The 12384-nt window shown below is 65.4% G+C and overlaps 2 protein-coding genes across 3 annotated transcripts; both read left to right on the top strand.

Annotated features, from left to right (window-relative positions):
• Positions 1-112: 112 nt before the first annotated feature.
• Positions 113-1567, top strand: FAM167B (family with sequence similarity 167 member B). The gene is made up of 2 exons (XM_009470826.2): positions 113-421; positions 1020-1567. Exons 1-2 carry the CDS (start codon positions 131-133, stop codon positions 1281-1283), a joined length of 555 nt encoding a protein of 184 aa, XP_009469101.1. The 5' UTR covers positions 113-130; the 3' UTR covers positions 1284-1567.
• A 1620-nt stretch (positions 1568-3187) lies between these two features.
• On the top strand, positions 3188-12122 carry LCK (LCK proto-oncogene, Src family tyrosine kinase). Of its 2 annotated transcripts, XM_009470827.2 has the most exons (13): positions 3188-3355; positions 6544-6650; positions 6767-6848; positions 6933-7023; positions 7164-7262; positions 7404-7507; positions 7621-7770; positions 8006-8158; positions 9225-9404; positions 9807-9883; positions 9971-10124; positions 10671-10802; positions 11114-12116. In XM_009470827.2, exons 2-13 carry the CDS (start codon positions 6549-6551, stop codon positions 11314-11316), a joined length of 1527 nt encoding a protein of 508 aa, XP_009469102.1. In that variant the 5' UTR covers positions 3188-3355; positions 6544-6548; the 3' UTR covers positions 11317-12116. The 2 variants fall into 2 exon arrangements, with proteins under 2 accessions (XP_009469102.1, XP_087616876.1); XM_087760750.1 differs by having other exon boundaries at positions 6767-7023; positions 11114-12122.
• The last annotated feature ends 262 nt before the right edge of the window (positions 12123-12384 follow it).

Genomic DNA, 12384 nt, shown 5'->3' with positions numbered 1-12384 from the left:
CTGGTGTCTGTCTGTCTGTCTGTGGTCAGGGCACTCCTTGCCTTGTGGGTGCAGTGGCTCCGTTTGCAAGGGGGCTTTGAGGCAGGGAGAGGTCACCCAAGGGTTTTGGGGGGCTCCGGCGGGTGCCACCATGCCCTTCGGCCACCTGAAGTTCAAGGAGCTGGGCGAAGAGGAGCCCAGCTGGGAGGAGGAGAGCCTGGACAGCGTGAAGGCGCTGACGGCCAAGCTGAAGCTGCAGACACGGAGACCTTCCTACCTGGAGTGGGAAGCCCGGGTGCGCGGGCAGCCCTGGCGTAGCCGGACCCCCGGGGTGGCGCGGGGGGCAGAGCAGGGCCCTGGGCACCCTGAGGATGAGGGGGACGGCAGCATCTGTGGCTTCGCCACTGTGGAATCGGCTCTGGAGTGGCTCAGGACGGAGCTGGTGAGTAGCTGCTGGTGGGATGGGGGGCACGAGGGGTGGGCAAGGGCTGAGCCCCAAGGCAGGGACAGGGCCACAGGGCTCCTCCGTGCAGAGGGAGCGCTTGCAGCCCAACCCCACGCAGCAGCGACAGCCTGTGCCGGGGCCAGGGTGCTCCAGCCGTGGCGCAGTGCTTTGCTCCTTCGCCCAGCACGGCCGGCGTACGTGGATTTTTGCAAGGTGCGTGTGGCTCTGCGGTGCCGCAGCTCTGCCCGTGTCCCCTGCACGGCACTGGGGGTCACAGCTCTGTCAGGGTCTGCACTTGTCACCCCCTCCTGCCTGCTCTGCTGGTGGCATGGTGGACTTCATTGGTGTGGCACAGCTGCAGTGGCTTTCATGGGGTGGCACAGGCAGCAACAGTGATGTGGGTACAAACCCGCGGGCACCTCGGCTGACCGTGGGCTGTGACCCTGGCGCAGACGCTGTGCCAACCCCGGGACTGCGTGCGTGGGCTCTGTGCTGATCCCAGGGCCACGTGTGCCCTGGCCAAGCCCCAGCCCTGCTGCCCCAGCATCCCGGCGGCCAGTCCCGCTCCAGCCCTGACGCCCGTCTCCCCATGCAGCGGGAGATGCAGGCTGCGGACCAGCGCCTGGCGCAGCAGCTGATGCGCCTGCGGGCGCAGCTGCACCGGCTGAAGGTGGAGCAGGCCTGCCACCAGCACAAGGAGATGCTGGATGATGCCACCTTCGGCCTCGAGGGCTGCGAGGAAGACTCGGACCTGCTCTGCAACATCCCGCCCAAGGCCGCCTTCCTGCTCTCCATGCCGCTCAAGCACATCGGCGTCACCCGCATGAACATCAACTCCCGACGGTTCTCCCTCTGCTGAGCGCGGCGGGACCACACGGACTGCTCGGCTCCGAGCCCGGACGGGAGCTTTGCGGGCACCCATGGGTGCATCCAGAGCTGGTGGGGCTCACGGATCCCTCCCAAAGTGCCTCGGGGGCTGCGGAGTGGCTGCCAGGGCTGAGCTCCCTCGGGGCAGGCCATGGGGCAATGCCGTGCCACGGTGGCATGGGAAATGCCACCGTCCCCATTGGGCACTGGGTGTTTTGGGGCACCCAGTGCCCTGTCCCTAAGGATGGTGGGGTCAACCACAGTGGAAAATGCTTTGAGAAGGAATAAAAGGAGGTGAAGGTGAGAGCTGATGTTTTTTCCTTTTGTTGCATGTACCCGGTCACCTGCCAGCGCCTCCAGATGTGGCTCCCGGCCCTTCGCTGTGGGGAACATGGGGTGGCGGGAGGGACCACGCTGCCATCGCCCCTTCCCCGGCCGCTCCCCGGGGCTCTGGCTCACGGGGAAGGTGGCTTCTCACCGGCTTCTGCTGCAGGACGGTGCCGTACTGGGGAGACGGCGTCTCTGCTTCGGGGATGTCTCCCCGGGTGCCCCTGGCAGCGGGTGGGTGCTCAGGCTGCACCGTTGCAGGAAATGCTCGTCACCAAACCGGCTGCGAATGGAGGGGTTGTTTTTGAGGCTTGAGGCCAGGAGGTGCCGGGGGCCGTGCTCAGGGTTCGGCAGCCCCCGCGCCGCCGTCCTGCCCCAGCTTCTGACCCCCTGCAACGCTGCGCTGGGAGCAGGATGGACCCCAGGGGTAGTGCCAGCCAGGGCCAGCAAAGCTGCCCTCACCAGAGGGGTTTGCTTTTGGCTTTTTCCCTTCCTCCATTAGCACCAAACCCTTTACAAAAGAAGTTGCCGCTTGGGGATGCGGCTTTCACAGAATGCTTTTTGCAAGCGGTGCTGGGGAAGATGTGGGGTGAGCCGGGGAAGCTGTGGAATGACCCAGGGATAATTTTGGGGGCTGCTTCTCCTTCCCAGGGTAGCAGCGGAACACGGAGAAAACCTGCTGTGCACCCCGAGGCTAGGACACACCGCAGGGCCTGGCAGCGCTCCCCACCACCCCTTGCCCGGGGCACCTGGGGCATTGGCGAGCACAACGGGAACGGGGCTACGCGGCTGCCCCTGGGAAATGTCCCTGCTAGGGTGGATGCTGTGTTCGGTGCTGCCACCGCGGTGCCCCCCCAGCTGCCTCAGCCCCCGCGGCGCAGCTGGGCTTCCTGCCCGTGCCGCTGCAGAGCAGCGGGCAGGTACCTGCGGCTTCATGTTTGATCGCAAAAGCCAAGACAATAGTGTTGTGGTTGCTCTGCTCTGAGCTGTCTCCAAAAACACAGGGCTGGCAGCCTGGCCGGGGCACAACGTGTCCCCTCGGCTTCAGCCACTGTCACTGTGGCTCTCGGGGCGCTGGGGTCTGGGTGGCCCGATGGTGACAGCCAAAGTGGGGGCTGTGGGGTGCAGGATGGGTCCTGCAACTTGTGTAGGGGTCCCAATGGGGTCGGGGCAGCTGGTGCATGGCACCGCTGGCCTGCCCACGCTGAGCACTGGAGAGGGGACAGCACAGGCGACCGGGGGGCTCAGCTAGCCGGGACTGCCCGGGCAGTGGGTGACAAACCCCTGCCCATCGCTGGCCCCTCGCAGCACATCAGACTGCTGGGCTGGCCCCAGCCCACCAGACCTTGCTCTCCCATCAGCCAAGGGGCTCAGCATCACCTTGCCCACCTGGTCCCTGGGGGTTGGTGGCCGGGGGCACCCAGAGCAGGGACCCTCCATGCCAGGGATGGCAGGAAGCCATCGGGGTTTGTCACTAGCTCTTGCGGTTGTGCGCGAACTGCGAACCAGCTTCTCTAGAGTTTGCTCATGAGGCAGGAAACCAGGGCAGGCAGTGAGCAAGAGCGAGTGGCGGCGGCAGGGAGCGCGCGCCCGCATGCGGGGGGCTCGTGTCTGCTCCCCAAAGGGTCGCCGTGCTCCTGCCGGGGATGGAGAGGACGTGAGCGGGGACAGCACCTTCACTCTTGCTGCTGGGCCATGGGAATCTGAGAGTGGCTGGTCCTCACCTCGCTGCAACAGGTAATGGGGACCTGGGGGTGAGAGGGTTTGCACCCTCTGGATGGGAGCTGGGGACCACCTGGGTGCCTGCGGAGGGTGGGGGGTCCTGTTCCACTCTCCGAGGTTGCCCCTCGGAGGGATGGAAATGGGGATTCGGGCTTGTCGCTGTGGGGGGACGTGAGCGCTGGTGCCCGGGCAAGGGATGGGGGGAGCAGGGCTGTGCTCCCCATTCCTTTGTGGCCTCCCAGTTGGGGTGAAAGCCGTTGCCCCGATGGCCTCTGCTCACCTCGGGGACCTGCCCAGGGTGGGAGCGCCAGCCCCTCGCAGGGCTCTCCCCGAGCCCCCATTTCCAGGGCAAAGTGGGAGTTTTGTCCCCAGCGCCAGGCTCTCGCCTGCCCGGCTGTGGGCGAGAGCAGCTTAGGGACAGGCAGCGGTTTAGTGCCGGTCCATTGGGGTCCACGGCCCAGTTTGGGGGGTTCAGACACTGAGATACACCTGGTTTCGGTGCTGTCGCAGTGCAAACACCTCCCCGCTGCGATGGCAGCTTTAGGGCCATGGCCCTTCACATCTCTGCAAGGCTACGCCAGCGCAGGGCGGACCGGCCGGCCGGGCCACAGCTGGCTTGGGGACATCTGGGGCACCCCGCTGAGCCTTGAAGAGCATGAGGGACAGGGTCAGCCCAGCCTTCAACCCTCCTCGCACCCGCCCACGCTTGTGAACAAACCAACCGGACCCGGCTGAAGAAGTGTGTGCGGAAGGGCCAGCACAGGGCAGCTCCTCCGGAAAGAACTGGGGGGGCTCAGACACGCTCCCAAGCAAAGCCGGGGCAAGGCACGGACATGGCCGTGCAAGGACATGCATGCACACCCGTGCACACACGCAGCCACCTCCCCGGGGACACGGCGAGGCATGGGGCAGGGGCGCCTACACATCCCTCCCAAGCAGCCTTCGTATGAGAAATTCGGTTGCACAGATGCAGTCACAAAACCCGACTTCAAACGCCCTGTTTCACCGGCATGGCCCTCGCACCGCGCAGGTGAAACGGCTGCTTGGTGGAAATTACGCTGTGGCTTGAGTTCATAAGAAAAAAAAAAAGGCACAATAGCAGCACCTCCCTCCCCACCCCAGCTCCGTGCAGGAAGGAAAAAACACCTCCTGGCACCACTCGCCTTTGGTAAAGGTGTTTGAGGGTCTGCGGGCAGGTCTGGGAGAGCAGGGGCTTCTCTTCTACAGTGCCAGGGTTGTGCTTGGCACTGGGTAGGGGCTTTGCTGCTGCCTGGGCATGGACGGGGCCTTGCCTGCTCCTCCTGCCTGCATTGGGGCACCGTGGCATGGCCGAGCCCATTTTTGGGTGCCAAAGTGTGTTCCCAAATAAGTGTCACTGGAAGCTGAAGGCACCAGGGTGGTTTTTAGCATTTGAGTCTCCAAAGCAGCATTGCACAGCATGCGGGGGGCTTGCTCGTCTGCCTTCTCCTTGCCAAAATCACCCGTTGCCTGCTCCCGTCGGCCGCCGTGGCACTGGGCACCCTGGGGCGGCACTGTGGGGATGGCCCCCCTGTCCCTGCCGTGGATGCCGAAACAGCCGTGTCGACCCCTTCCCCGAGGGAGGGGACTCCTGGTCTGCAAAACCAGCCCTGGCAGCGTGGACTGGGGGTTTCTGGTGGGCAGAGGGCTCTGACGGCTGGGGCTGGTGGCACCGGGGGCTGGCAGCACCGTGGGGACACTGCACCCTCCCTGGGGACCCCCTGTGAGGCTCTTCCCTGCGTCCCCAGCTGCCCATGGGGGTACCCACTCAAATGAAGCCCCCGCTGCCGTGCCCGCCCCGGCAACACAGAGAGAGGTGGATTTAACCGGGGGCTTGTGAAAACACAGTGGCGCAATGGCTTCCAGGTGGGAAACCAAGGAGAAAACGGTGATGGCAGTGCCAGCAGCCAGCATCTCCCAGCAAAGCAGCTCCCGGGGCTCAGCCGGCCCACCGGGGACCCGGCTCACCGCAGGGCATGGCGAGGACGGGGACCCTCGCAGCTGCACTGCCTCGCTGCCAGATAAGAGCTCCCACTCGGTGTTTGCAAAAGCAGCCGCTGATTTTGGGTGCCGGGGCAGAGACACCTGGGCTGGCTCTCGGCGGCGTGGGGCTCCCAGCCCTGTGGTTGACACCAATGCCTGCGGGAACCACACTGGGGCCCCCAAAGAGCCCCCAGAGCTGCTGGGCAGAGCCTGGAAAGAGGATTTGGGGGCCAGGTCTCGGTGGAGATAAATCCCGGTGGTGTAGGCGTGGGGGATTCTGCAGAAGAGCTTTTTCCAGGGCCGTGGGCCGCCATTTCCACATGACGCACTGCCGGAGCTCCCGGCTCCGTGCCACGCTTGGCTTTCGCAGAAAGGCGGGAGCTGCCCGGGTGGTTTGCAGAGCCCACGCGACACTTGTGGCATCGCTGCCAGGCTGCCCTGGTGCCCACGCCGCGGTGCCGGGGACCCTGGGGCGCGGCCCCACGCCGGCTTGGTGTCACTGTGGCCAGGGCTGATGCTTGAGGTTGGGGGATCCTTGATGTTTCAGGGTGAGCTGCTGAGGATGAGGGCCCCCGAGCAGGGATGGGAGTTTAAAGGACATCCCTGATGCAGGAAACAGGAGCACAGCCACGGGCTGAATGCGCAGGGGGAGGCTAAAAAGAGCCCCCGGGGGAGAAGGAAATCGGAGGCGATGCAGCGTGGGTGGGTGAGCGCTCGCATCCGCCTCTGACCCCAGGGAGCCGCTTTTAGGGCCTGGGAGGCACCTGGTCAGCCAAACCTCGTAAAACACGCGTTGCAGGGCCGTGCGAGGACGTATTAATTGCTAATGGGATATTCATGATTAGATTGTGATCCAGATGGAGAATGGAGGGAGCAGCCCAAGGGCTGCAAGTGGGATGGAGCTGGTGAAGGAGGCAATGCCTGGCTGTGCCAGCAGCTCGGGGAGCCTCAGGCTGGGGACTAATTGCCTTCAGTGTTTTTAATTAACAAAGCCAGAACAAAATTAGGAGGAAATGTGGCTGGTGACAGTCAGGGGATGCCCTCAGTTCAACAGAGGACCTGGGGAGTGTGCGGGACGGGCCACGCGATGTGGGCAGCCAGACGGACGGACGCGGGGATGGGCATGTGCTGGAGTGGGAGGGGAGGCAATGCTGGGGCCGAGGGTGCGAAGGCTTCCTTCATCGCCTCTCGCCCCCCTGCAGCCACCATGGGCTGCTGCTGCAGCTCGGACTATGACGAGGACTGGATCGAGAACATCGACATCTGTGAGCACTGCAATTACCCCATTGAGCCCAACAGCAAGCGCCAGGTGAGGAGGGGGTGAGCGGCCCCCCCGTCCCGGTGCCCAAACGCCTCTGGAGGTGGCCACAGGATGGCCAAACCCTGGGAAGGCGAGGGCTCATGGGGCTCCTCGTCCCCTCGCAGAGGCTGATTCGCAACGGCTCCGAGGTGCAAGACCCCCTGGTGTCCTATGAGGCTACGTCTCCGCCGTGCTCCCCGCTGCAAGGTAAGGTCTGGCCGCGGCGGGGGGCGGCTGTGGACACCCCCCCAGTTGGCCACTGCCACCCTGCCACTCCGCTTGTCCTCCCAGATAAGCTGGTGGTGGCCCTGTACAACTATGAGCCCAAGCACGACGGGGACCTGGGGCTGCAGAAGGGCGAGAAGCTCCGCATCCTGGAAGAGTGAGCGAGCGCCGACGGCATCCCAGCACCCGTGCCGGCACGACCCTGTGGCTCCCCAGACGGCATCCCAGTGCTGCCAGGGGCGTCCGTGCAGGGTCCTGGCAGCCGAGGAGGGGTCTCACCTCGCTGTGTCCTTGCAGGAGCGGGGAGTGGTGGAAGGCGCAGTCGCTCACCACCGGCCAGGAGGGTTTGATCCCCTACAACTTCGTGGCCATGGTGAACAGCCTGGAGCCGGAGCCGTGAGTAGGGGTTGAGCAGGAGCTGTGCCCCGGCAGGAGCTGTGCCAGCATGGGGAGAAGATGCCAGGAGCATCCCCCGGAGTGCTGGTGGGGGAAGGCAGCCTGAGCCCCCGCAGCCCTAACCCTGCCCCGTGTCCCCAGGTGGTTCTTCAAAAACATCAGCCGCAAGGATGCGGAGCGGCAGCTCCTCGCGTCGGGCAACACGCATGGCTCCTTCCTCATCCGGGAGAGCGAGACCTCCAAAGGTACCGTCCCGCGGGTCCCGCCGGCATCTCCTGCGGCGGGCACTGGGAAAGGAGCTGGGAAGCACAGGAGGAGTGTTGGGGTCCCACACCCACATGGTCCCCTGTCTCCCCAGGCTCCTACTCGCTGTCAGTGAGGGACTTTGACCAGAACCAGGGCGAGACGGTGAAGCACTACAAGATCCGCAACATGGACAACGGGGGGTACTACATCTCCCCCCGCGTCACCTTCAGCAGCTTGCACGAGCTGGTGGAGTATTACACACGTATGTGCCCTCCAGGGGCTGGGGGCAACAAGTGGTCCCAGGGCTCGTCCTGCCTGCAGGCAGGGGACGGGATGGGATGGGATGGGAATGGGATGGGATGGGATGGGATGGGATGGGATGGGATGGGATGGAATGAGCGGGACATGCTGCTACCTGTGCCCCAGCAAAGGCATTAGCTTGTGCTGGGTGCCCTCTGCCTGCATTGATGCTGGCTCTGCCTCCCCCTGCGCCACAGGCAGCTCTGACGGGCTCTGCACCCGCCTCGGGAAGCCCTGCCGGACCCAGAAGCCGCAGAAGCCGTGGTGGCAGGATGAGTGGGAGGTGCCGCGGGAGTCGCTGAAGCTGGTGGAGAAGCTGGGAGCGGGGCAGTTTGGAGAAGTCTGGATGGGTGAGTCAGGGTGAAACTGCGGTGCTTCCTCCCAGATGAGGGCACCGGTGTGGGCAGCGCCGGCCAGGCCCTGCGGCGGGAGGACATGGACATGGAGCAGCCAGCACAGCCCCAAGCGTGGGACCTTGGCTTTTTACAAGGGCCCTGGAAGAAGGGAGAAAATCAGCAGCTAGAGCAGCCTAGGGGCAGCTCACGTTTACCCAGAGCAGCCCAAGCTCCCTCCGTCCCATCCCTGGCCACCCGGACCCCTGTACCGCTGCCCGGGCAGGCACCCGCTGCCAGGACGTGCATGCACGGGGGCTGCACCGTGTCCTCGCTGAGGTGGGCTCTGCTCACTGTGAGAGCAGCTGCCGGTTTTGGCATGGGGCCTGCGAGCACCGTGTGTGGCCCCGCACGGGAAACGGCCCTTGTTGTGGCTGTCGCTGCGACGCTGGGAGCAGCTGGGGGCTCGGAGGCAGCGCGCAGCCTCGAGCGTGCTGCGACCCAGCCACAAAAGCACCTCCTGCTCCTTGTGTGCTGTGGTGGGGAAGGCACTGGGGCTGCCACACTCCTCTCCATCCTGCCCGCAGGCCCTGGGTGCTGGCCGTCCCCCAGAGTCCCCTCCGGGTACCCAGCAGGAGCCAGGCTTCGCCATCGCTGCCCGGCTCCCCCAGCCGCCCCTCCTGTTCAAAACCCAGCAACCAACAGCTTCCTTTCCTCCCGGTGGCTGAAATGCACACGTAAAAATATCTGCCTGGTGGGCTAAAACGCAATTACAGATTTTTGCCCAGGAGGTGGCCAGCACAGAGCTGTGATTGTCCCCCAGAGTCCCCCGGCCCTGCTACAACAGTCCTCCGGGGCAGGAGGGTCCCTCACCAGCCTTCGCTGCCTCTGGGCTTGCTCTTCGGCCAGCCTTTGCAATCTCCAGCATCTCTTGCTTGTGCAGTCTCGTGTTGGGATGCTCTGCATCACCGAGTAGCCTCCACGCTTGCCTCCTCCACCAGCACTGCTGTTGCCACACGTCCCCCGGCCATGGCTGGCCACGGGGTGCCTCTGCCCCGTCACGCTCTGCCCCGTCTCTCCGCAGGCTTCTACAACGGCCACACCAAGGTGGCCATCAAAAACCTGAAGCAGGGCAGCATGTCACCCAGCGCCTTCCTGGCGGAGGCCAACCTCATGAAGAACCTGCAGCACCCGCGGCTGGTGCGGCTCTATGCCGTGGTGACGAAGGAGCCCATCTACATCATCACGGAGTACATGGAGAAGGGTGAGGGCACCCGGGCGCTGCCCACTGTGGGTGGGAGTGGCTGGGGGGTGTGAGGAGCCGTGGTCCCTTCGGCTCCTGGCTGCTCCCTTTCAGCGGTGGGTGCTGGTTTATGCGTCCTGAGCTGCTTTTGGCATCCTTCACCTCCCCGCGCTCTGCCTTTGCATCACAGCTCTCCCACCGGCTGGGAGCTCGGGGGTCAGCCTGGCAAGGGGAAAAGGACCTTGCAGGCAGCCTGCTCTCCTGCCCACCAACTCCTGCCTGCCTTTCCGCGGGCTACAAGCTGCCCTGCCCCACCTTCGGTGTTGCACCGGGGGACGGTGCCCTGGTGAACCCATAACAGGCACCACGGGGAGGGGAGGCAGCGCGCCTGCCTGCCGCTGAGACCTGCTGCCTTCATTGCAGGCAGCCTCGTGGACTTCCTCAAGACCTCGGAAGGAGTCAAGCTCAGCATCAACAAACTGCTGGACATGGCCGCGCAGGTGAGGGGGGACAGAGCCGCGGGGCTGCTGGCGGGGAGGGCTCTGCTGGGGCTGGCAGCTATTAATTGCAATTACTCTGAACCGCAGATCGCCGAAGGCATGGCCTTCATCGAGGCCAAGAACTACATCCACCGCGACCTGCGGGCTGCCAACATCCTCGTGTCGGACACCCTGTGCTGCAAAATCGCCGACTTCGGGCTGGCCCGCCTCATCGAGGACAACGAGTACACGGCCCGCGAGGGTGCGTCCCCCACCGCCTCAGCCCCATGTGTGCCCCCGCCGAGCCCCGCTCTTGGGGTGCCCACGGTTTGGGGTGCCCACAGCGTGGGGCCGCGGGAGGAGGGAACCCCCACCACTCCAGCCCCTTCGGGCGTCCCCGCGGTGCCCCGGGAGCTGCAGGACAGCGTGCAGCCCCCGGAGAGGGGAGCAGGCAGGGGTGCAGATCTCCTTCTCCCCTCTCCATCCCTCCCCCCAGCCGGCGGGGGCGCTGCGGGACCCCCTGCATACCCACTCGACTCTGCTTTTGGTGGGGTGACAGCTCTATCTGGTGGCTACTGCAGGAACAGGCGTGCTGGCCCGCTGCAGGGGTGCCAGCCTGCGCGGGTGGGGGCTCTGTAGCCAGCCAAGCAGCGGGGGCCGGGGGGCTGGCTGCCACCAAGCCCAGCTTGTCCCCAGGCATCCAGCAGGGACAGAAGCTGACTTGCGGTTGTCCCATCAGGTTAAACAGAGAGGGATGTTTCCAGCTCAGCCATAACGTTTTATTTTCCCCCCTCCTGCTGTTTTTCAGGGGCTAAATTCCCCATTAAGTGGACAGCACCAGAGGCTATTAATTACGGGACGTTCACGATCAAGTCCGATGTCTGGTCATTCGGCATCCTGCTCACGGAGATCGTCACCTACGGCCGGATCCCGTATCCAGGTCAGGATTTCCCGGCAGCTGCGCAGCAGACGGGCTCGCACACGCAGGCAAGCGCACACCCGCGAGTGTGTGCATGCACTCCCGCACGCACACACACGCCCCGAGCCGCCCCATCTGGCTCCCGTCCCTGCCAGCCAGCGATGGTTTCGCTTCCCAATGCACATGGCCAGCCACGGCCCAAAACCCAACCGGGGGTTTCAGAGGCAGTAGAGGGGGAAGGAAGCTTTCCCATGGGATTTGCAAACGTAGGGTGCTGCTTGCAACACGGGGGGGGTGACCCAAATTCAGCGCCGTGCGCGTTGTCCTCGCAGGGATGACCAACCCCGAGGTGATACAGAACCTGGAGCGGGGTTACCGCATGCCGCAGCCGGACAACTGCCCGGAGGAGCTGTACGAACTGATGATGCAGTGCTGGAAGGAGAAACCTGAGGAACGTCCCACCTTCGAGTACATGAAGAGCGTGCTGGAGGACTTCTTCACCGCCACCGAGGGCCAGTACCAGCAGCAGCCGTGAGGACCCGAGCAGCGGCTGGGGCACCCTCGCGTCGGGGTGGCCGGGGGTGCTCCCCCTTGCACCAGGTCCCCACAGACTCCATTACACGTCGCTCTGGGGCATCAGCGAACACTGCCTGGAGCTCGGCAGTAAAGATTTGAAGCACTTTGGGTCTTTGGAGCAGCGGATTTCGCTCCCTACCCCAGAAGGCGATGGACGGCCAAAGCCAAGTGACTCCAAAGGACGGCTGGTGCGCGGGGGGCTCCGGTGGAGCCGTGCGGGACCCGGTGGGTGCCCGCCGTGCTCGCCCGGGGGTGAGTCCAGCCTCCAGCCCCACGCAGGGCTGCCCGGGGGCCGCGCCAGCCCCTCACCCCGCTCTGCCTGGGCCTCGCTGCCTCCTTCGCCCCCAGTGACGGCAGGAACCCCCTGCAAAGCGATGGCCGCCCCGGCCCTTGGCCATGGGATGCTCTTTCTTCCCCCTCCGTGGTGTTTGCAGGATCTGTCCAGTAACCACCATCGCGTTTTGGGGAAATAAAAGGCCTTTGCACTGGCGGTGGCCGCGGGGCCTCGCTGCGGCCCAGGAGAGGCCAGGCCGCCATGGGGCAAGCGGGGTGACGCCCTCAGGGGATGAGCCCCCCTCCCACCAAACCCCACCCCGAGGTGCTGCTGGGGCCCCAGGCCCCTCTGACGCCGGTCCCGGTTGTGTGGGACCCCCACAGCCCCGCTCTCGCCCACCCCGGGCGGGCCAAGCCCCGGGGCCTGGGCGCTGCTGGAGGCCTCTGTGCGTGCCCCCCTCCCCGCCCCGGGATGGTTCAGCCCCACCTGGCGTCTCCTCCCACTCACCCCCGCGAATGGTTCCGCCCCGCCCACCTGGACCCTCTCCCCCGTTGTGTCCCCGTCCCCCCCCGCGCCCCAGCGATGGTGCAGCCCGCGCGGCCCCGCCCCCGCGGCAGTGGTACAGCCCAGGCACTCCACCGATCCGCCTAGCCTGCTAGTTCCCCCGCGCCCGCTCTCTCCCGCCGCCGCCATTTCCTATTGGTCGGCGGACGGGAGAGGGAGGAGCTTCCTTCCCCGATAGGCCAAGGGGCC

Source organism: Nipponia nippon, unplaced genomic scaffold (genome assembly GCF_047370975.1).
Source record: "Nipponia nippon isolate SJK-2023a ecotype South Korea unplaced genomic scaffold, ASM4737097v1 scaffold_23, whole genome shotgun sequence".
Classification (NCBI taxonomy): Eukaryota; Metazoa; Chordata; class Aves; order Pelecaniformes; family Threskiornithidae; genus Nipponia; species Nipponia nippon.
The sequence above is the reverse complement of the archived record's forward strand: the minus strand, read 5'-3'. Positions and strand labels throughout refer to the sequence as shown.